The sequence below is a fragment of the Delphinapterus leucas genome, chromosome 11, assembly GCF_059928025.1.
Source record: "Delphinapterus leucas isolate spDelLeu-1000000601 "Yukka" chromosome 11, BTC_Dleu_Yukka2, whole genome shotgun sequence".
NCBI lineage: Eukaryota > Metazoa > Chordata > Mammalia > Artiodactyla > Monodontidae > Delphinapterus > Delphinapterus leucas.
The window spans coordinates 35,278,994-35,300,042 of NC_143139.1; the positions used below are offsets into that span (position 1 = coordinate 35,278,994).

General features: G+C 38.2%; 1 protein-coding gene across 1 annotated transcript in view; it reads right to left on the reverse strand.

The window, feature by feature from the left end:
- The window catches only part of NELL2 (neural EGFL like 2), a 435,366-nt gene that overhangs the window by 99,316 nt on the left and 315,001 nt on the right, over positions 1 to 21,049 (reverse strand). Inside the window, exons 16-17 of the mRNA XM_089920567.1 lie at positions 5,899 to 6,021; positions 3,044 to 3,139 (exon numbers count right to left, since the gene is read on the reverse strand). Of these exons, the coding sequence (XP_089776693.1) occupies positions 3,044 to 3,139; positions 5,899 to 6,021 (219 nt within the window). The remainder of the gene's footprint in view (positions 1 to 3,043; positions 3,140 to 5,898; positions 6,022 to 21,049) is intronic.

Here is a 21,049-nt window from a genome sequence, read left to right on the forward strand (position 1 = left end):
TCAGCTACACTTTCTTAACCCCTTGAATCCATGTGGTTAGATCTTACCAACGGTATGTGACGGGAAGGGACACTTCTGACCTGAGGCAGTAACGCTAGGTGTGCATTTTCCGTGCTTTCTCTGTGGTCCTCTTCTCTAGCAGTTTCAGAGGTCATGTACTGGGTATGGCTTCTTCACTAAATGGCAATAGCCAGGGCCCCTAGTTTGAGGAACCCCAATCCCCCTCAACTCTCTCCTCAATACCACATTCAACATAAACTGAGATGTGAATGAGCAATACACCTTTTATATTTACCACTGAAATTTTGGGACTTGATACAGAAGCTGAGGTTAGTTACCTTTATTAATAAAGTAAATATCAATAATAATAATAATACCCATCATATGGAAGGTCCAGAGGTTAATAAAATAATTTTATACTATCTGCTATAGTTTTCTTTACAGTACCTTTTTTTTTTTTTTTTCCCCCGGTACGTGGGCTTCTCACTGCTGTGGCCTCTCCCGTTGCGGAGCACAGGCTCCGGACGCGCAGGCTCAGCGGCCATGGCTCACAGGCCCAGCTGCTCCACGGCATGTGGGATCTTCCCGGACCGGGTCACGAACCCGTGTCCCCTGCATCGGCAGGTGGACTCCCAACCACTGCACCACCAGGGAAGCCCTACAGTACCTATTGTTACCTGACATTTATTTTCCTGTTTATAGTCCCTCTGTTCCACTACACCATAATTTCCATGCAGACAGGGCCTCAGTTTTGTTCACTGCTATATCCTGTTTCTAGATCAGTGCTCAGCATATAACAGATCCTAATTAAACATCTGTTGAATAAATGGGTGAATAAATTATTTCAAATGAGTCTCTTCTCATCTGAAGGTATTTTTTTAAAGGGCACACCTTCTATTTATAACTACATCAACAAAAATGGTGGTGTTGGGAGGTGAGGAATTGGGATCTAACCTGGAGCAATAATTGGGACAGATGCCTTAAGGCAAGTGTTGGTATTACATTTTCCCAGATAGGAGGCATTCTCTCTCCTCTGTCATTAGAGTGACTTCAGAAGAAACTGAAAAGCAATTATATAGATAAAAACCTGGATTTGAGAGTAGAAAGACCTTAGTATTCAGCTGCTAGCTCTCTGATGTTAGAAAAATTAAATCATGATGAACCCAATATTTTTGTTTGTAAATGGATAATACCTCCAAGATAATACCTATCTTCAAGAAGACCTGTGAAGAGTAAGGTGACGTACACAGGATAAAAGACACAGAAGTTATGCACCTTGCCCAAGGCCACATAACAAGGAAAGAGTAAAACTAGATTTTAAACATACATTTTTCTCAAAGCCCTTGGCATTTTGTGTTTGTCCTCTTACAGACTGAAAGATCAAGGATAACTACACAGAGAAAGCTAAATATTCTGTTGGGTTACTTTTAACTCCAGTTTTAAATTTTACATTGCTCAGATTAATCTTATGCCATTCCACACTTTCACAATCTCTCCATATAATTTTTTTTTAGTGGGGAAATGATACGCAGGATTGAGCATGATCATTATTCATCCCAGATTTTCTGGGACAGCCTTTATTTCAAAATTGCACACCGCTGAAATTCCCTGAAAAAGCCACTATTTCAGTATCCAGACTTCGTACCAGAAACAGCATAACAGAAACAGTATTCAGGAAACATAGTTACCATAGGTCTGAATGTACACCTTGTTAGTGTACCTTGATGCGTGTGTGGGTACTACTGGAGATCATGGGATAGAAACATTGTAGAACCACTGCACTGGAAGTACCTGATTTTGATTTACTAAATCCTATGATAGTTAATTATCAGAAATCTGTATTTTTTTACCAAGTTAACAAGCTCTGTGGGTGATTCACATGCACGATGAGTTTTGGAACTCTTGATTTTGGAAATGATCTCCTTAAGAAAGAGGCCCACATATCAAAGATAGCCACTAGGCATTTTCTGTTAGAGACCTTTGTAACCAGTTAGTCACCGAAGTTTGAAAAGCACCACTTAGAGGTACTTGCAGAAAGAAAGGATGTAGTGATCCTTTTGTGAGCATCCTTCTGTGCTCAGTGGCAGTACTTATTCAGTAAACTTTTCACTTCTCAAATGGACCAGAGCATTTTCTGTCTCACATTCTGATCAGTGTATTTATTAAACCCGATGACTGCAGGTGGGATGGAGACAGGACATTCACTGCATCTACTGCACTGAGATTTATGGAAAGCAAGAGGAGGTGGTAACCACTAATCATTGGTGGCAGCAGCTTTCTCTTAGGGAGAATAATCAGACTTTGTGAGGTCATCTGCTGTTAGAACCCACTTAACCCAAAGAAACCAAAACTACTACTGATATGATTTTAATTAGGGGCTAATACTCAAGGCACTTTTTAAATTCTCAAGGTGTGTTTTCAATGGACAAAACATCTTACTTTCAGTCATAAGCTATATATAGACTACACATATATATATTTTTTAATATTTTTAAAAGTTTCTAGTATTAGTATCTATCAGAAAGAGTAAGTTCAGGACAGACTTGGATGAGGAATAATTAAGGGGTAGAAAACTTTAAACACTTTGTAAACAGACAACAATGAAAAAATATTAAATGGACCAGGTAAAAATTTATTAAAAATTCTCAAATGTGGATGCAGGAAGTAGTGTGTCCCAGGAAGTGAGTTGGCCATAAGCTTGAATTCTATGCTTTAATATGGGCATATAGATTCCAGGAAAACTGGGCTCCAAATGAGTAAAGTGAATTATGAAGTCATAAAATCCTGGGTAATCCAACATATTTTTCTGAAAAAGTTCAATATACTTCTAGTTATAATAGTTGCAAAACCTCCTTAGAGTGACTTTGGGCAAACGCCCAATGACTACGCCTCACTGAAACTTCCCACCTCCTGCCTGCTAAGCTTCTGTGTTAATAGCAAGTGCCATGCTTTGAAAGCCCACTTGAAACATTATTTTCCTCATGGGTTACTTTATACATGGGCGTAAAAATTCATCTTCTAGAAGATGGTATGATATTCTTACCCGTTTCACAGCTGGGCCCAGTGAAGCCTTGTGGGCAGGCACACACATTAGCGGCAATGCAAGCTCCTCCGTTCCTACAGCCATCTTTGCAAAACGCTAAAATAATTCAGATACATAATTTTAGCACTTTAGAAGGAAGTAGTTCAAGATACTCCAAACTAGCTTTTCTTTATTGCCTTTGATATAAATGCTATTATAATTTCATATTCAAATAATACTTTCCATATAGGTAAGAAACCAACACAATTTGTAGAATAGTACTCTTTTCAATGTTAAGTATTTCACCTGTAAAAGAAAATACTGAGCTTTCTTTTAACAAAAAACAGTAGCCTTACAAAACAGGAATTAGAAGTAGTATTGCACCTCATTGTAGCAATCCAGCTGGAAATTAAATCTAAAAAAAATGGCAGCTATCCTAGGCATCTTCTTAAGGAAGAAACCACCACCTAAAGAATAAGATACGGAAATAAGAAATAATTGAATCCTATACAGCTCTGATCATTCTACACACTGTCCAAACTGTCAAAATACTAGAGAAGTGCCCCATCCTTCAAAAAGTTCTAAATTACTCCTGGTGATAAATTAGCCAATAATGAGAATTTGATAAAGGAGTCTTCAAGAAGGGTCTTGAATCCCTCTGCCAAGGATAGGTCAGGATCCAGGATCAAGGGCAAAGGCACTGCATAGCCTGTTGTGTTAGAGTGGGTGTGTGAGTGAGGGGAGTTCTGTGAGTAGAAAAAGAAGCCAAGCTCTGAGCCGCTGCAAGGGTGATCTTTTGAGATGCACTGCCCTCAGAAAAGGTGAGAAAAACAGGATGGGCAGGATGGAGTAGCCTCAGAAACTTCTGTTTCCACTTCAGCTTATTCTTTGACTCTGTAAGGCAAAGGCTGTTCCCTCAGCCTGGCAAGGCCTGTTGTGGATGAACTCGATCAGCCTGTTCCATGCCTGGGGCAAAAGCTTTTGCTCTAGTTTTCAGGCATGTGCTTCCTCTAATTAGTTAGGATGTACTTTCTCAGAGTGGGAAACTGTAGAAATCTGAGATTCTGCTACTGAGTTAAAGGAAGGGGCCCAAAGAGGCCATTTGGCTTCTTTGGTTCTAGGTCTTAATCTGTCTTCATCCTAGGCAAAAACAATACCTAGTCACCAAGAACTTCCAAAGAGATTAGGAATTGAAGCCTCATGAAAAGAAAGGGTACACCCACCAGACCATGTGTATATCCTCCTTGGAGTAATTTGCAAGGTTGCAGTCTCTTGACAGAGAATAGGACTCAATGATTCAGATCCTACAGCTAAACTACTTCTCTCTCAGCTTTTGACGTTCCCAGCAGAGACACACACAGGAACAGAGAGTCTTTACTCAGGCAACCTATAGTCCTAATTTCCAGAAGAAATTTATAGACACTGGAAAGTTCTCCTTCCTTCAAAGATAAGAATTATCTGTCTGCATCTTCTCATGGCTTCAAGAATTCTTTACGCTATAAACTTTATTTTTCACATTAATAAGGAGTGAGAGTCAAATGCAAATAAGAGTGAGAAGCTGTTGGGCTCCCAGATGAAATCTTAACTCTCTGAACATCCAGATGCTTTGGGGAAGTCCTAAGGGTGCATTTATACCATCTATGGACTTGAAAATCTAGCTTTCCTCAGGATCCATCCAGTTTCTGAGGAAATCTTTGTGGGATTTAGACTCCCAAATGCATAGGCCTTTACAATGCTCTAAACTACAGGTTTCCATAGACTTTGACAGAGTAATCCTCTGGCCCATCCCTATCTGCATCCACTGTATGATCGTAGACCAGGTCTGAAAGTCATGACCAAAGGACACGGCATTAGTAACAATTCCTTGTTATCTCCTGTCTCCCATATACATGTAACAAAGAAAACTAATTTTGGTAAACTCCAGGATAATGAACACAGCACATTTGAGGAATGGACCAGTTTTGAAGCTTAAAATGCCTGAATTAGACAAATGATAAATAAATCTATATGACGTAATAAGGAATATGGACTTTATCCTATGGAAGTTGGTGGAGTTTCCAGAATAGAACCTCCGTTTTCCTTTTGAAGTGGGAGGTAAGCTCATCTGATGAAGGAAAATGAGGGCATGGATAAAAGAGTGAATTAATGGATGGTGGTGGGCTACAGCCGGAATATCCGCTGATGGAAATGAAAATCTGAGAATTATTGATTGGTAATGACAAACCAGGCAAAATGGGAAATGATAACACATAGAAACCTAAAATTCCCAGTTATTAGTACTTAGCTCAAGAGAGAGAGAGCAGAGAAGAAGAGCTCTCAGACTGACCCCACATAGATATTTCACAGTGGATCATGGTAGTAAAACAAATTGGTTGATAGGGCTGCCGAAAAAAATATAGCTGTAATGTTTGGACTCAAAAAGAAATATCGGAACCTGGGAGGAGACTGGGAATCTGGATGAAAAGGACAGGTCAGAGAGATTAAAGATGCAAAACTGTGGAAAGAACAGAGTGGCAAACTGGAAGCAGAAGGACGTGGGGTTAGATAATAAAAAGCTAAAGTTTAGATTTCTAGAGTGGAGTAGTTCTGTACAAAAATGCCCAGGACGTGATTATGGCTATGATTCCACTAGAGAGGAAGAGAGGTGGAAACCACTGTGGTTGAGGTCATGGAGCATTAAACCAGAGTTGTTGAACAGTTTGGCCATTTAAACACTGACGTAATCCAAGAGGAAGCCCATGAGCTACACTTCAAAGTTCTCAATGTCTGTGGGATGTACCCAGAAGGCAGGTAACAGTGATGAGAAAGGGTGGAGGGAAGGAGAGATGGATTGCATTATCCCTAATGGAAGAGGTGCCAGCACTTAAATCTTTTACCTTTGCACGTAGTTCCATTCCCGGTATAGCCTGGCTTGCAAACGCAGTTGTGTCCTCCGACGGTATTGAAGCATAAAGCATTTTCATCACAGTTGTGCTGATTTGTGACACACTCATCATGTTCTGAAATGAGGATACGTTTTTGTTACTCAAAGACAGATTTTCAAAACGACTGTGCTTTAAATTGCACCTTCATCTTTGTTATTGTATGCTATTTCTTTCCAACACAGACATACACAAATTACCTATTAAAGAAGAGCTTGTATTTTGAAGTACTGTATACTCCTCTTGAAGTACATATATAGTGTACACATCCACAAACCTTAAACACAAAAGGATTTGGATACAAGGCCCACCAATAGTAGCAAGGAATAGAAGGAGAGGAGAGGGAAGGATGGGGATTAATTCTCAGAAGTAGATCCCAGAGCCAGCTGTTTACAGTCTCAGCGGTTAATATTTGGGGAATTATCTCATGATATAAGTCTGCTACCTAACTTTTTCCTGTAGCATGGAAAGGGTGATAGGAAAGGATGTGTAACTGTATTGCTCCAGGAATCCTGACCTGCAGGATAATGGGCTTAAAGCCCTGTGGAATTAGATGCAGTTAACATCTACATCCACACTTGCAGGCATAAAGATACACGTGCAAACTGCTGGGGGAATATCTGAGTTTCTTAGTAAGTTCCCTCTTTCTGCAAAGGAAGTACCACACTTTTATTAAATAAGACTAAAATTTGCCTTTATAATATGTGCAAATGCAAACTCTGAGATATACAATCAATATACCTCCTTTAACTGTGTGTAACTTGACACTTTCAAAAGCACTGAATCATTTGATTCTCACAGCCCTGCTGTGAGAGAGGCAGAACCAATGTCATTATCACCATTTTAAAGATGTGTCAGTGGTGGCTCAGAGTGCTTCAGTAGCCTGACCAAGTTCATGGAAATATTAGGCAACTTCAGAATGCTAGTTCAGTGTTAGCAAAAATGTAAGTGTGAGGAATAAATACAGTAAATATGAGAAAGAAAACAGATCTAACATCGAAACCAAGATGAGTAGGAAATGAAATACAAGTGAGGAAATGCATACAAGTTAGTTCAGCCATCTAAAATCCCTACAGCCTCACTACTTATTACCCAGTCTCTTACATAAATAGTATTTAGGTCTAAAATTAAATATATATTTTAATACACTTACATTGATTGAGCCACTAATTCACTATGATATAAATAATCAAAGCAAAAAGAAATATTGCTTTTTCACTTTAGAACTTTTTGCATCCCAAACAATATGTATCTACGTATATATTATTCTAGACAACATAACAGCACTGTATCTGTACTTTTGGAAAAGAAATTGCCTTTGACATACGTAGTTGAGATTAGACTAAAATCATTTATTTTAACTATAATACTAAACTAGAATGCTCTTTGTTTTATTTTTAAAAAATAAAGATGAACATTTCATGATTCTATGTCCCGTGTTACGCAAACACAAAGTTATGATAGTTTTAGCTATAGGCCTATAATAAAATCTATAAAGACTATTCCCAATGGCCTTTCAGACAGATTTCAATCACTAAGGTTTTAGAGTTACACAAATAGATATTCTCCAAATTCCTGGCTGCATTTCCCCAAATTGTATAAAATTCCACCTTTATTATCTAGAATCAGAATTATTTCAGAGTTTTTAATAAATTCATGCATATTGATGATAGCTTAGGAAATGGCTGGATTACACATGGGTGTCCTAATTGGGGATGCCCTTGGATACTATTAAATATCGGTGGGACCAGAATGGGTAGCCCACCTACTTCTGGGTTCAGCTGCCTGAAGCAAAATAAAGCCACACGGTGAAGTTTGCAGCTGCTGCCAATTTTCTTCCCACTGCAATTCAAAGTGCTGCAGTTAATCTATAAATCTCTATACAGACAGCCGTGGGGCCCTTTAAAGACAGCTGCTGATTGATTTGATGTTGTTTTCATCCCGCCTTGGTTGCCCTCTTAATTAGACGGTACTCACTGGGTAGAGGAAGGGCCTAACAAGATTCAGTTTAGCAACCAGTATAATGTTCAACAAATGTTAACTAATTACACAACCTGGAATCTGGTTTGTCCTTTACTCTCGGCGGCCACTGAAATGAATAAGTGGCTTCCAAGCAACTCAAGGGTGAAGACAATTTTCAGGTTTTTAAATGCACTGGCGCGCACCTGTACATATATTGTTCCCTCTGGCTGCAGCGCCTGCCCCATGGATTCTCCTGGAAAACCCTTAATACTTTTAAAGATTACACTAAAATGGCATGTCTTCTGTGAAAACACCTTTCTCTCCCCCTCCCACAGAGCTGGGGCTTCTGTCTGTTTTCCCTAGCACCAGATACAAGGCTGTTTTACTATATTTTATCATAAGTGTCTACTTCTCCTTGGTTCTCTATTTTCATGCCCCACCCAGGAGTGTGAATTTTTGGAGAAGAATTTTATATTTTTCTTTGTATTTCATTTCAACATTCAAAGAAAGTGTCTTGAATAAATGACTGAAAGAATGAGAGACCAGGGACTTCCCTGGTGGTGCAGTGGTTAAGAATCTGCCTGCCAATGCAGGGGACACAGGTTCGAGCCCTGGTCCGGGAAGATCCCACATGCCGTGGAGCAACTAAGCCCATGCGCCACAACTACTGAGCCTGCGCTCTAGGGCCTTTGAGCCACAACTACTGAGGCCCGTGTGCCTAGAGCCCGTGCTCTGCAACAAAAGAAGCCACCGCAATGAGAAGCCCATGCACTGCAACGAAGAGTGGCCCCTGCTTGCCGCAACTAGAGAAAGCCTGCGCGCACCAAAGAAGACCCAACGCAGCCAAAGGACGTACTTCCTATACCGTTATCATTCAAGTCAATCCCAATTTGTTCAATTGGAGACTAGACACCAAATGGAAAGCTACTGAAACCTAAGCTGTTTTTTACTGATTTTACTATGGTGGTGTTTTATTTGGTTTGGGATATTTCAAATATTAATTAAGATAGCAGGACATATTCTGAAAACAGAAAGTATTAATTCTTTTATATTGTCACTTTAATTTTTTTCAAACTACTTAAAATAAAGTTGGTTATACTCACAATTATCGACTAAACTGTGATCTTAAGAAAAGCCTTTTAAAATGCCTGTACTGTAATCTCACAGAAGAACTAACTTTGACAGCCCTTTAAAAAAGAGAATGTGAATGAAGCAAGGAGCAAATATTCTATAAGGTCATCTCAATAAATAGTTAATTATTGCTGCTCCATATCGACTTTTGGTCAAATGTCAACTTCTTACTGTTTCCCTGACTGACATACCCCTAAGGACTCCACCACCGACCCACCAGTCAGCCTATCCATTTTTAATACTTCCTTCAACATTTTTAACATATAATACATAATATTAAATAAAATAAGGAGGAAAATATTAAGACAGAATTTAAATCATTCAAACATTCCAGTGTTTGAGAAGAGTGTGTCAGGATATAATTGTGAATGACTTCTAAGTTTTATTTCACATATGTTGAAAAGGAGACACATCAGATCTGATGTTCAGAATATCCAATCCATAAGATCCAATGCTATCTTCATATCCTCAGATAAAATGTCACTGTTCATGAGACATGACAGTCCAAACAATAGCTGGGATTGAAACTGAATGCACCTCTTTCTTTAAAAATATTAATATATAATAATTTTAATCAAAATTTAAACACTTTTGTACCTATGAATTTTAAATTTAAATAAAATGGAAAAAAAGGAAAAAAGTTATAGAAAGAAAACATCACCCCTCAACAGTTCTAAACAAAAGTAGTACGGGTGTCAATTATTACAGTACCTTATATACAGAATAGATAATGTTACAGTGATAGCTAGCAAAGATTTGTCCTGAGTGCCATATTTTGTATGCTCTGCATCTTTACATACTATGTAAAACTGATTTCATACCAGTGACAAGGGTCAGTATAGTAAAATTCCTCTATGAAAATAAAGTAATAATATACACATTTGAATTTATCTAAACGCAGATGTTACATATAATAATACTTCAGTTTCACTGATTAACTCCTAACCTGTTTAAGTTAATGTATCTAAAATCATTTTATGACTCAACACCCAACAGATCATCAGTCAGAATGACACAGAGTTGGATTCAAATTGGATTTTAAAATTGGTATTCATATTGAGCTGTTTCCAGAATGAATGTACTATCTAGAGACAAGACAGCCATTCTAAAATTCATATAGCTTTTCTCACTATGATTTCAGCACAGACATGCAATACACATAGCACATGTTCTATTCAAGAATTTCACTATGATACAAAAGGCAAATACTACAGAAAATAGGAGTGAAAAGTAATTTAAATATATCTACATTTCAATTAAATACAATTTTCTTCAATGTTTATTGTGTTTTAGGATCTTAAAAGTATGATTATAAATAGTAGCTATCCTCACAAAGCTTATAGTTTAGTTGAGATAAGACAAAAACACAAGTGCCTTTAGCGCATGCCTTCATCATGAGAAATGCTGAAGCAAGGAAGTAATCTCTGTTTTAAAAGGTCATAGAGATCAAGGGAGGAAGTCATTTCTAGTTGGGTCAGGTGGGAATGCAAGACTGACTTCATGGAGAGCAGAGCATTTGGCATGGATATTCTTTATGCATGTGTGGGGAAGAGGCGGGTTCCAAGCTGAAACAGCATTTACATACTTCGCTTCTTTTGTTTTTGGAATCTTGAGTCTCTTACAAATTTGACTGAATCTGAATGACTTGTAATAATCCTAGTTCTATTTCGGTGTCTGCATATCACATACTTTGTAATATACACTATCTCATTTAATCCTCATATTAATTAGGAAACATTATTTTTCAGAAAATTAAACTTGGCTTATAGAAGCTAAGCATCTCGCCTGAGATCACACAGCTTGGTAGGTGGTAGAGCTGTGAATCACAACATCTGACTCCAAAAGCTAGGTTATTGATTGCTATGCAATAGGGCCTCCTGACATTTAATGCATAGGTTTTCCCTGATCTATTTTTTTATCCTAGTGTCCTTTTTTGTAATTATCCAGAGGTTTTGCATGTTCACACATTACAAGTCTTCTAATGTTTCACAATTAGGAAGTTATCATCTCTTTATTGTATTTTCTAGTATTTTTTAACCCTATAGGAGCCTTATTAAAAATTATAGAACTCCTAGGGCAAAGCACTGAGGTAATTTCTGTTCATACTAAAATCCACATTTTCACACAGTTGAGAGACGTTTTCAAAAGAAAAGGAAGATATCAATATGGTCAAGTACAAACGCCTGAAAAACAAAGTAACCAGCTCACAGAACTTGGACACCAGCACTAATTCCCCCAGCTTAAAAATCTCTGGAAACTCAACCGTAATGTAGTTTGGCAACCAGGTAACTCCAATGTCCAAGAGTCCTCTCCTCTGATACCAGTGGTCAGGCCCTAGTAACACTGTCCACTGCTTCTCGAGAATTCTGTTTTACATCCCCCAGCAATATACTAGAGCCTTGGGTTGACACTTTTACACAGCAAATTCCACTCTTCTGGTAACAGAATGTAATATAGCTTCATAGCTGGCCCAATACCCTCAGAGAATCTTTCTTTTCCTCTGATAGATTTCTCCAGTCACAAGCATTATATTGTCTGTGCTGCATCTCCTACTTTCCTTTCCAAATCTAGAAATGTTGGGAAAACAGCAGCTATCACAACATACAGGGGTAAGTTCCACAAAGAAAACTGTTTCACTTTCCCTGACCCAAGTGTTTCCTGGAATATAAATTTACAGTGAGCAAATTCTCTCTTAGAATGTAGCAGGATATGGCTCTAAACCTAGTGACAATCTACCTCAGGTCTTAACCTGGGAACAAGCTCCCTCAGGCTTAAGACTGAATAAGTCTTGGAGCAAGGAAGCCAATGGAAGTGTAATAATCCTAGTTTATTGATAACACCATCAAACTGGATGCTTAGATGGGTGGTTTATCTCAAAAGTGAAGAGGTGCTTGGTTATTTTCCTCTTATATTTCCAGAGACCAGATTGCTTGCCTTAACATATCAATGAGGCTTGCAGCAGTTCATCCATGAGTTTCACTCATATGTGTCCCCACCAAAGCCAGTGTGTAGTTATGTGTACTGGCCTGTGAAGAGCTTCAGAACAAGACAGCCCATGGGTCTGCAAATGAGACTTCTTAATTTACTCTGAAAAGAATGACGACAATGGTGAGTCCCCAGATAATATATGCCATCTCTATTTCTCAAAGGAAACAACTCTTTGGACTTCACCACAGTTCCTTAGTACATTCACAAGATAATTATTCTATGGCAGGTCTTTTCAAAGTGAGTACAAACTGAAAATAAAGCATGTTCTCTATTACAACTCAACGATTACTAGATAGTTTGGGGGTTGATTGGAAAGAACCGGAATTCCTTCCTTCCTTCTCACCCCTCCTTCCTTCCCCTCCACAGATATTTAGAGTCTGGTGTGTGAAGAACAATATTGTGCTCACTGCCACCAGCAAGACACATCCCTGAAATCAGAACACCTGTCCTAATGATTACTGCTTCGTGAGGATGACCGCTACCAGTCATTAGCTTAAAACATCCTCCATCAACTGTTCTGTACTAGGACCCTAAGTAAATATGAAGACAAAGGAGAACTATGGGATAATTATGTACTATTTTAATAAGCAATAGCAGGGAGGCAGTGTGATACATATGCTTTCCAGACAGGCTTTGAGACGGTATTTTATCCTAAGTTCTCAGTGGCCGTGTGAAAGTTAGCTGATCTTTCTAAGTTCAAAATGAAAAAATTAAGACCTATGTTAGGGAACTGTTACAGAGAATAAACTTCAATGATGAATGTAAGCACCCTGGCAAATCATAGACACTCAACAACTATTAGTTACTTTCTCATCTTATTATCTACTTCAGTGGGAAAGTTCATTTTGTCGTTATTAGCTAGACGATGTCCTCTACTTCAATTTGCAAAACCTAAATGTCTCACAGAATTTGCTCTCTTCATAATCTTCTCTGAAATCAAATATATTTTGGACATTTTTCTGGTTTCCAAAATTCCACTGAAATAACTTTCAATGGTTATATTAAGGAAAAAGAAACCTCTATCATGCTTACCCAAAGCTGTTCATTTTGTTTCTTATGGTTACCTTATTTACTCACTTTATATTACAGAGGAAAATCTATTTAGTACAATGTCATTTTAACAGAAATCTACTTTTACTTTTAACACTATTCAAGTAACTATAAGAAATTATACTTTAAACTTGCTCAATGCCTACAACAGCAGCAAACCCACTAAAACTCATTTTTAACACCCAAGCATTTCTTGTTCACTACTCAAGTTTCCTGTTCATTGACCACACCAATTCAATACTGACTCCTTGTTATTCTTCAGTTTGTTCAGCAACTCGGAATTTGTTCAGATTTCCTTCCTCCGACACGCTTGGTTTATTTTCTTCTAGTCTTTCCACTGTATGTTCAGCCTCCTTGCCTAATCCCTATTTGATCAAGAATCTTAACAACCAAAGCACATTCAAATTTCCTCTCTACCCTTACAGTAATTTCACAAAGTAATTCAAATTCTATTTTTATGGCAAAATCTTGTTTTGTCCTATTTGGTGTTTCAGGAAATAAGCTTTGTCTGAACACATTGTAGGGCAACAAAACACTTTTAACAATCAGTCAGATAGTTTTCATTTGTTCTTTCAACACACATTTATGAAACTTCTGCCGTGTGACTCTAGTGCTCCGGAAGAGGCAAAGATGCATCAAAATGGGATTTGTGACCTCAAGAAACTTTTGAACTATTACAGGATGGGTGATGTGAATAGGTAATAACTGTGATATACTGCAGCCATTGTTTAGTGCTGTAAGAGAGAAAATAATAGTAATAATGACAGTAGCTAATTTTTAAGAGCTTACTACATGCTATAAAGAACTGCACTAAGTGTTTTATATGCATTATCCCCTTCAGCCTTCACAAAAACCTTTTTAGGTCGGTACTATTATTATTCTTATTTTACAAATAGGAATAGAGAGCTTTCCCAGAGCAAGGACGCATCTTGCCCAACATCACACAGCTAGGAAGTGACAAGGCCAAGAGCCTTGAATGTCTGAAAAAACTACAACCTATAAACAAAGATTTCAAAAGGCTTAAAGAGGGAAGATCGACTGAGTGGTATTCCCATAATCCTGGGAAAGTGTCATATAACAAATAGGCCAAAAAAGTGAGTCTTAGAAGATAGGAAGGGTTTTAACAGGAAAAGGGTAAAGATGGGAACGAGTATTCCGTATGGAGAGAGCATGGGTGCAAAAGACAAAAGCATGGGGTATGGTAGGGCTGTTCAGCGGTTGAGCTGGCATAGGTGATAACTGACAGGGAACAGAAAGGAACAGTGTGAACAGGTCAGGAATACAGCGTGATTTTATCTGGTGGGCAATAAACAGCCACTTCCCCCTGTACAGTAAAAGGTGGAATGATAAAATTACAGTTGATCTTTAGGGAAATTAACTGTAATATGCAGGTGAGGAGAGGCTAACTTTCCTTGACAAAGTAGGAGTCACGTGTTAGCAAGCCAGCCTCCCTCTCTCTCCTTAATCCTTCTTTCTTCCTTTTATTCTTCTCCTTTTGAATCAGAGTTAGATTATTACTGAGAGTTGAGAAAAGAGTCTGTGCAACACTGAGAGGCAAAACAAAGGGATAAGGAAGAGGAAGGGGAGGAGGAGGGCAAGTGGAAATGGAAGAAAGCAAATAGACGGAAACTGAGCGCTTATTATCCGCCCAGCACTGTGTTGGGTAATGCACCTGCACAGCATAAGGAAGCACTACAAGGACACAGGAAGAAGAGCTGAGAAGCTATCCCCCCAGATCATAAGGTTCAAATCCCTTTAAGGCAGCAATCATGTCTTGCTCATTTTACACAGCCCAGTTCCTATGTTTTGTGGAATGAAACAGTGTTGAAAAGAGAACCTGCAATAGAATGGACCACAGTGATGGAGAAAGACGGACAGATTTAAACACAGAACTAATGCACCCCACAGTGAATCTATTTTTGAGTCAAAAGAAAGAAAGGTATTAAAAATAGCTCAGGTTTCAAATGTGGGTGACTGGGAAGATGGTGGTGAGATGAATAGAAATAAGAGGGCTTCTTTAGGGATTCTGTTATTCTTGTTCTTGTTTTAGTTTGGTTTGATTTGGTTTTCATGGAAAAGAAGAAAATAGAATTGAGAAGTTAAAATATAAAAGCAAAGATCATATTAGGAAACTGAATTTACTCTACTGATGGTGACAAGAAACCAAGCAAAAATTCCCCACCCAAAATCTGTCAGATAACCACCTAGATGCTAAAGCCTTGGGTCTAATTCATCAATCGCCCCCAACATCCAACAAAATGACTGGCACAAAATTGATCTCCAGTGACTATTTGTTAATGAGTGAATCAATCACCATAAAGTACGTCTCTAACATGTAAAACATTCAGAGATATGCTAATGCAAACTGTTCAAGGTATGTATCCTGTAGTGACAATTCTGTACATCCCCTGCTTTCTCTTCCATTCCCCTCAGCAGCTTTGCTGCTTTCTCTTAAAATGCCTGCCCCATTCACATTCCCTCACTCTTGGCACATAACCTCCCAACAACTTCACAGAAAACCACCAGGTCATCAGGAAAGAACATCCTCAGGTTTCCCACCCACAGCTGAATCTGTAGCTACGTGTACCAATAAGCCTTTCTTCCTCCCAAACCAGGAATGTGGGAGTCACCACAGACCTCTCTGCACTTCCTCCCACTCACTGCATCCAGGGACCAATTCATCCGGATTCTACTTCCTTGGCAATTCTCATCCCCATCCCCCATCTCCATACCCACCGCTCTGCAGTTGCCCATATTTGGGCACGAGATATCTCCTTTGGATTACTGCGCTAGTCTCATTATGACAACGCTGCCCCCAGTTTTGTACGTTTCCAAAGCATTACCAGAATGACTTTTCAAATAAAAACTGATATTGTCTATCTCTCCCCCATTCTCTTCTTCTCAATTTTTCTAGTGACATCCCATTGTTTTAACTAGCCATCAAGGCACCGCCTACTCGTTAAGACTTTCATTATGACATTTTGCTCTTACCATACTGCATCATTTATAACTCCCCCATGGCATCCATTTAGTAATGATGACATTAATTGAGATTCTACTAAAGGCCAAGGATCATACCAGACAATCCCTGTATATTTCACACATGCATCCTTGCTTTTTGCCCCAAAGGTCCTTCCCCACTTTCTTTGTCTACCTCTCCTACTCACCTCCCACTCAGATCAAACAATGATTCTTTCTTCAGAAAACCTTCCTTAAAACTCCATCAGTCTAATTTAGCTGAGCCCCTTAGGACCCATGGAGCCTTGTGCTTAACTCCATCACAGCATTTAAAAGCCACAACAGTAGTATTAAGAGTAAGGACTTTGGAGTCAGCATACCTCAGTTCAGATCCCAGCTCTGCCTTTTGCTAGCTGTCAAATCTTACCTTAATTACTGTTTTTTTAACATCTTTATTAGGGTATAATTGCTTTACAATGTTGTGTTTGTTTCTGCTTTATAACAAAGTGAATCCGCTACACATATACAATTATCCCCATATCTCCTCCCTTTTGCATCTCCCTCCCACCCTCCTTATCCCATCCCTCTAGGTGGTCACAAAATACTGAGCTGATCTCCCTGTGCTATGTGTCTGATTCCTACTAGCTATTTTACATTCGGTAGTGTATATATGTCCATGCCACTCTCTCACTTCATCCCAGCTTACCCTTCCCCCTCCCCGTGTCCTCAAGTCCATTCTCTACGTCTGCATCTTTATTCCTGTCCTGCCTCTAGGTTCTTCAGGACCTTTTTTTTGTCTTTTAGATTCCATATATATGTATTAGCATATGGTATTTGTATTTCTCTTTCTGACTTACTTCACTCTGTATGACAGACTCTAGGTCCATCCACCTCACTACAAATAACTCAATTACGTTTCTTTTTATGGCTGAGTAATATTCCACTGTATATATGTGCCACATCTTCTTTATCCATTCATCCGACGATGGGCACTTAGGTTGCTTCCATGTCCTGGCTATTGTAAATAGAGCTGCAATGAACATTTTGGTACATGACTCTTTCTGAATTATGGTTTTCTCAGGGTATACGCCCAGTAGTGGGATTGTTCGGTCGTATGGTAATTCTATTTTTAGTTTTTTAAGGAACCTCCATACTGTTCTCCATAGTGGCTGTATCAATTTACATTCCCACCAACAATGCAAGAGGGTTGCCTTTTCTCCTCACCCTCTCCAGCATTTATTGTTTCTAGATTTTTCAATGATGGCCATTCTGACCAGTGTGAGGCGATACCTCATTGTAGTTCTGATTTGCAGTTCTCTAATGATTAGTGATGTTGAGTATCCTTTCCTGTGTTTGTTGGTAATCTGTAAATCTTCTTTAGAGAAATGTCTATTTAGGTCTTCTGCCTATTTTTGGATTGAGTTGTTTGTTTTTTTGATATTGAGCTCCATGAGTTGCTTGTAATTTTGGAGATTAATCCTTTGTCACCTGCTTCATTTACAAATATTTTCTCCCATTCTGAGGGTTGTATTTTCGTCTTGTTTATGGTTTCCTTTGCTGTGCAAAAGCTTTTACGTTTCATTAGGTCCCATTCGTTTATTTTTATTTCCATTTCTCTAGGAGGTGGGTCAAAAAGGATCTTGCTATGATTTATGTCATAGAGTGTTCTGCCTATGTTTTCCTCTAAGAGTTTGATAGTCTCTGGCCTTAAATTTAGGTCTTTAATCCATTTTGAGTTTATTTTTGTGTATGCTGTTAGGGAGTGTTCTAATTTCATTCTTTAACATGTAGCTGTCCAGTTCTCCCAGCACCACTTATTGAAGAGGCTGTGTTTTCTCCATTGTATATTCTTGCCTCCTTTATCGAAGATAAAGTGACCATATGTGCATGGGTTTATCTCTGGGCTTTCTATCCTGTTCCATTGATCTATATTTCTGTTTTTTGTCCCAGTCCCAGTCCAGGAGACTGATTCCTCCAGCTCTGTTTTTCTTTCTCAAGATTGCTTTGGCTAATCGAGGTCTTTTGTGTTTCCATACAAATTGTGAATTTTTTTGTTCTGGTTCTGTGAAAAATGCCATTGGTAGTTTGATAGGGATTGCACTGAATCTGTAGAATGCTTTGGGTAGTAGAGTCATTTTCACAATGTTGATTCTTCCAATCCAAGAACATGGCATATCTCTCTGTTTGTAACATCTTTAATTTCTTTCATGAGTGTCTTATAGTTTTGAGCATACAGGTCTTTTGACTCTTTAGGTAGGTTTATTCCTAGGTATTTTATTCTTTTTGTTGCAGTGGTAACTGGCAGGGTTTCCTTAATTTCTCTTTCAGATTTTTCAACATTAGTGTATAGGAATGAAAGAGATTTCTGTGCATTAATTTTGTATCCTGCTACTTTACCAAATTCCTTGATTAGCTCTAGTAGTTTTCTGGTGGCATCTTTAGGATTCTCTATGTATAGTATCATGTCATCTGCAAACAGTGACATCTTTACTTCTTCTTTTCCAATTCGGATTCATTTTATTTCTAATTCTGCTCTGATTTCTGTGGCTAAAGCTTCCAAAACTATGTTGAATAATACTGGTGAGAGTGGACAACCATGTCTTGTTCCTGATCTTAGAGAAATGGTTTCAGTTTTTCACCATTGAGAATGATGTTGGCTGCAGGTTTGTCATATATGGCCTTTATTATATTTAGGTAAATTCCCTCTATGCCTACTTTCTGGAGGGTTTTTGTCATAAACGGGTGTTGAACTTTGTCAAAAGCTTTTTCTGCATCTACTGAGATGATCATATGGTTTTTCTCCTTCAATTTGTTAATATGGTTTATCACATTGATTGATTTGCTTATATTGAAGAATCCTTGCATTCCTGGGATAAACCCCACTTGATCATGGTGTATGATCCTTTTAATGTGTTGTTGGGTTCTGTTTTCTAGTATTTTGTTGAGGATTTTGGCATCTATGTTCATCAGTGACATTGGCCTGTAGTTTTCTTTCTTTGTGACATCTTTGTCTGGTTTTGGTATCAGGGTGATGGTGGCCTCGTAGAATGATTCGGGAGTGTTCCTCCCTCTGCTATGTTTTGGAAGAGTTTGAGATGGATAGGTGTTACCTCTTCTCTAAATGTTTGATAGAATTAGCCTGTGAAGCCATCTGGTTGTGGGCTTTGGTTGTTCGAAGATTTTAAATCACAGTCTCAATTTCAGTGCTTGTGATTGGTCTGTTCATATTTTCTGTTTCTTCCTGATTCAGTCTTGGCAGGTTGTGCATTTCTAAGAATTTGTCCATTTCTTCCAGGTTGTCCATTTTATTGGCATAGAGTTGCTTGTAGTAATCTCTCATTATCCTTTGTATTTCCGCAGTGTCAGTTGTTACTTCTCCTTTTTCATTTCTAATTCTATTGATTTGAGTCTTCTCCCTTTTTTTCTTGATGAGTCTGGCTAATGGTTTGTCGATTTTGTTTATCTTCTCCAAGAACCAGCTTTTAGTTTTTCTGATCTTTGCTAGTGTTTTCTTCATTTATTTTGGATCTGATCTTTATGATCTTTCCTTCTGCTAACTTTGGCATTTTTTTGTTCTTCTTTCTCAAATTGCTTTAGGTGTAAGGTTAGGTTGTTTATTTGAGATGTTTCTTGTTTCTTGAGGTAGGATTGTATTGCTTTAAGCTTCCCGCTTAGAACTGCTTTTGCTGCATCCTGTAGGTTTTGGGTTGTCGTGTTTTCATTGTCATTTTTTTCTAAGTAATTTTTGATTTCCTGTTTGATTTCCTCAGTGATCTGTTGGTTATTTACTAGTGTATTGTTTAGCCTCCATGTGTTTGTATTTTTTACAGATTTTTTCCTATAATTGATATGTAGTCTCATAGCCTTGTGGTCTGAAAAGATACTTGAAACAATTTCAATTTTCTTAAATTTACCGAGGCTTGATTTGTGATCCAATATACAATCCATCCTGGAGAATGTTCCATGAGCACCTGAGAAGAAAGTATATTCTGTTGTTTTTGGATGGAACGTCCTATAAATATCAATTAAGTCCATCCTGTTTAATGTATCATTTAAAGCTTGTGTTTCCTTATTTATTTTCATTTTGGATGATCTGTCCATTGGTGAAAGTGGGGTGTTAAAGTCCCCTACTACGCTTGTATTACTGTTGATTTCCCTTATATGGATGTTAGCATTTTCATTACGTATTGAGGTGCTCCTATGCTGGGTGCATAAGTATCTACAATTGTAATATCTTTTTCTTGGCTTGATCCCTTGATCACTATGTAGTGTCCTTCTTTGTCTCTTGTAACATTCTTTATTTTAAAGTCTATTTTGCCTGCTATGAGAATTGCTACTCCAGTTTTCTTCTGATTTCCATTTGCATGGAATATGTTTTTCCATCCCCTCACTTTCAGTCTGTATGTGTCACTAGGTCTGAAGTGGGTCTCTTGTAGACAGCATATATATAGCTCTTGTTTTTGTATCCATTCAGCCAGTCTATGTCTTTTGGTTGGAGCTTTTAATCCACTTACATTTAAAGTAGTTATCGATAGGTATGTTCCTATTATGAGTTTCTTAATTGTTTTGGGTTTGTTATTGTAGGTCTTTTCCTTCTCTTGTATTTCCTGCCTCGAGAAGTTCCTTTAGCATTTGTTGTAAAGCTGGTTTGGTGGTGCTGAACTCTTTTAGCTTTTTTTTGTCTGTAAAGGTTTTAATTTCTCCGTCAAATCTGAATGAGATCCTTGCTGGGTAGAGTAATCTTGGTTGTAGATTTTTCCCTTTCATTACTTTAAATATGTCCTGCCTCTCCGTTCTGGCTTGCAGAGTTTCTGCTGAAAGATCAGCTGTTAACCTTATGGGGATTCCCTTGTATGTTATTTGTTGTTTTACCCTTGCTGCTTTTAATATTTTGTCTCTGTATTTAATTTTTGATAGTTTGATTAGTATGTGTCTTGGCATGTTTCTCCTTGGATTTATCCTGTATGGGACTCTCTGTGCTTCCTGGACTTGATTAACTATTTCCTTTCCATATTAG